This window comes from Branchiostoma belcheri, unplaced genomic scaffold (genome assembly GCF_001625305.1).
Source record: "Branchiostoma belcheri isolate BF01 breed outbred unplaced genomic scaffold, Haploidv18h27 scaffold103, whole genome shotgun sequence".
In the NCBI taxonomy this organism is placed as follows: Eukaryota; Metazoa; Chordata; class Leptocardii; order Amphioxiformes; family Branchiostomatidae; genus Branchiostoma; species Branchiostoma belcheri.
The window spans coordinates 44,524-47,102 of record NW_017802414.1 but is presented as its reverse complement, the minus strand read 5'-3'; the positions used below and the strand labels follow the sequence as shown (position 1 = coordinate 47,102).

The following is a 2,579-nucleotide window of genomic DNA, read 5'->3' as shown; positions in this document are numbered from 1 at the left end:
CCCCCTCCGGACACCCCCCCGGCGACGTGCGTTGCGCGTCGCTTAGTGTGTGCTCGGTAAGTTTCCTCCCTCATACTAAAATTTTCTGGGGGAGAACCCTGCAGAAATATTGTGATATAGGAGAAAGTCCACGTACATGTACATACGCATCTCTTTCCCCCGTTGAGAGCCACAGCTTGAGCATGTTGAAGAATTCACAGGATAGTCAGACAGGCAATGTCAGTCAACTGAATGTTTGTGTTGAGATAGGAGTGTTAAAGGACAAATCCAATACTTTCAGTTTTGGGGCCTTTCCACCCAAAATCCTATTTGTAAATGGTGATTTATTGGTTTCTGCCAACCCCGCACATATTTGCGGTGATATCTGGCATGCTCGATGTTCCCCGGCTAGCGCCCGATTGTCCGGTAGGCGGCACTGCGACTGGACCTGTGACGTCACCACCAGTTATATTGGAACAGATTTAGATTTGGAGCACGCGCCATTTTTCAGTCTGTCTGCCAGTACGTAGCTCGCTGCAAGTTGTGCGAGTTGTGGCTGTTGGTGTGGTCCTGCAGCAGAATATAACCGGTGGTGACGTCACAGGTCCAGTCGCAGCGCCGCCTACCGGACAATCAGGCGCTAGCCGGGGAACATCGAGCATGTCAGATATCACCACAAATATGTGCGGGGTTGGCAGAAACCAATAAATCACCATTTACAAGTAGGATTTTGGGTGGAAAGGCCCCAAAACTGAAAGTATTGGATTTGTCCTTTAAATCAATGATTTCCATGAATTTTTCAACAGTGGAGTTAGCGACGTTGACCAGAGAGAACAACAAAACCAAAGTGCAGGTGCTGCCGAGCAAACAGGTGGAGGAACTCATCAAGAAACACGAGGAGGAGCTGGCAGCAGCAGAGCAGGAGAAGAAGGAAAAGGAGAAGCAAGAAAAGGGGTCATCATAGTTACCATAACCATTGTCATAGTTATGTCCTTATCACACGGTCTTAAAGACACTGTTTTCACTTTGTAAGTAGAGTTTCTTGAGAACATCTTGATAAAATTAACGTAACCGGTAGTCTAAAGGCTATGCGCACATTTCTCTTATTTTGTCAGACTTTGTAAGAGAGGTCCAGTGAACTTGAAGTGTACAAAACTCCATGTAACTTTCAACACAAGAAGTCTGTCCAAGAGACAAACTTATTGTTCACCTTCATATACAAGTAGTATGTAATGTACAACAAATTGGTCCATATTTCATCCATTTAACATTTATTTTTGCTATATTTTCTGTTGTTGACCTCTCACTTTCTGCCTGATGAAGTGTTAGTTACTTCTGTTGCAACATACAAGACGGTGTATTGAGAAATGCTAGTTCAACTGGTTAGAATCCTACATGTAATACAATGTACATGTAAGCCTTTTGCATACACAAAATAAGTATTATAACACCCTTCAGTAACATTTAGAGTTATTTACCTAGCAAACCATTTTTTCTGAAATTCTAATCTCCTTAATAAAGATGATGGAAAAAGTAGAAAGTTGGTAAGTTGGGTTTTCACGTAAGGTTTTTGCCTTGGTACGTTGCTAGGGTTTGTCAGAGATAAAACACAGATCATACAAAACATGTTTTTGTTTTCTAAGGCCACAACAATTTAATTTCTTGGTTAATGGATTTTTGTAGAAAAATAATGGAGCGGGCGGGCGAAAAAAAAAAACAGGCCTAGGCATCCTATTATGGCCCAAAATGGTATGATAGGAGCCATAAAGTCAACACACCAGTCTGGTTCAAAATTTATTAAACAATGAATTTTGAACATTTAATGATGCCACTGCATTGAAAGATGGAATAACTGTAACAACTAGGAAGAAAAGGACTGTTTTCAACTGTTCAGGGCAAAATATGAGCATTTTGCAGTTGATTCTGAATTTTGACTTTCAAATTAAAAAAAAATGAAGCAGGCGAATCCGTTAACCAAGAAATTAAATTGGTGTGGCCTTACACAAAAGTCAGCAGGTACGACTCAAATAATATGACAGGAAGAAAATCAGTGTACACTACAACCACTTCTTTATTGATAATCAAATCTACAGAATTCCACACTATATCTTGGTTACACCAATATCTTCTGGGGTAGGACAGTTACATCTTAAGGACTGCTACGTCCTAGAAAACGTTATTAACTGCAATGTGAAGAGATGGAAACACAGCAAGCACAGATTCTGGCAGGGCAGGTTTTGAAAGAAAAAATTTTGGAGTTGAGACATGTAAGGATACTGGAATAGGAACAGCTAATAACAAACATTCACCCCTGGTTCCCACCTTTAAACCTAAGGATCTATATGCTATACAATAAGCGTTTACAGTGCAACAAGTCAGCAAAGAGAAGTGCGCAAATTATGCCTATAAGGGGAGTTTTTTGAGGCTAACCTATAAACACACCAGTAGGAAGAATGGAAGTTAAAAGAGGTATAGTTATACATGAGAAACCACAGCAAAGGTCTACAGCCACCACAACTAAGGTCTGTGTGTGTGCGCTGGTATAGCTACTGGCAAGTGTCCTGTTCCTCTAAAGTCTACCAATAAGCTACTACAAATAT

The 2,579-nt window shown here is 40.8% G+C and overlaps 1 protein-coding gene across 1 annotated transcript in view; it reads left to right on the top strand.

Annotated features, from left to right (window-relative positions):
- LOC109475698 (proteasome subunit alpha type-4) overlaps positions 1 to 1,506 on the top strand; it is a 12,120-nt gene extending 10,614 nt beyond the window's left edge. Inside the window, exon 8 of the mRNA XM_019776461.1 lies at positions 786 to 1,506. Coding sequence (XP_019632020.1) covers positions 786 to 943 — 158 coding nt within the window. The 3' untranslated portion in view covers positions 944 to 1,506. The remainder of the gene's footprint in view (positions 1 to 785) is intronic.
- The last annotated feature ends 1,073 nt before the right edge of the window (positions 1,507 to 2,579 follow it).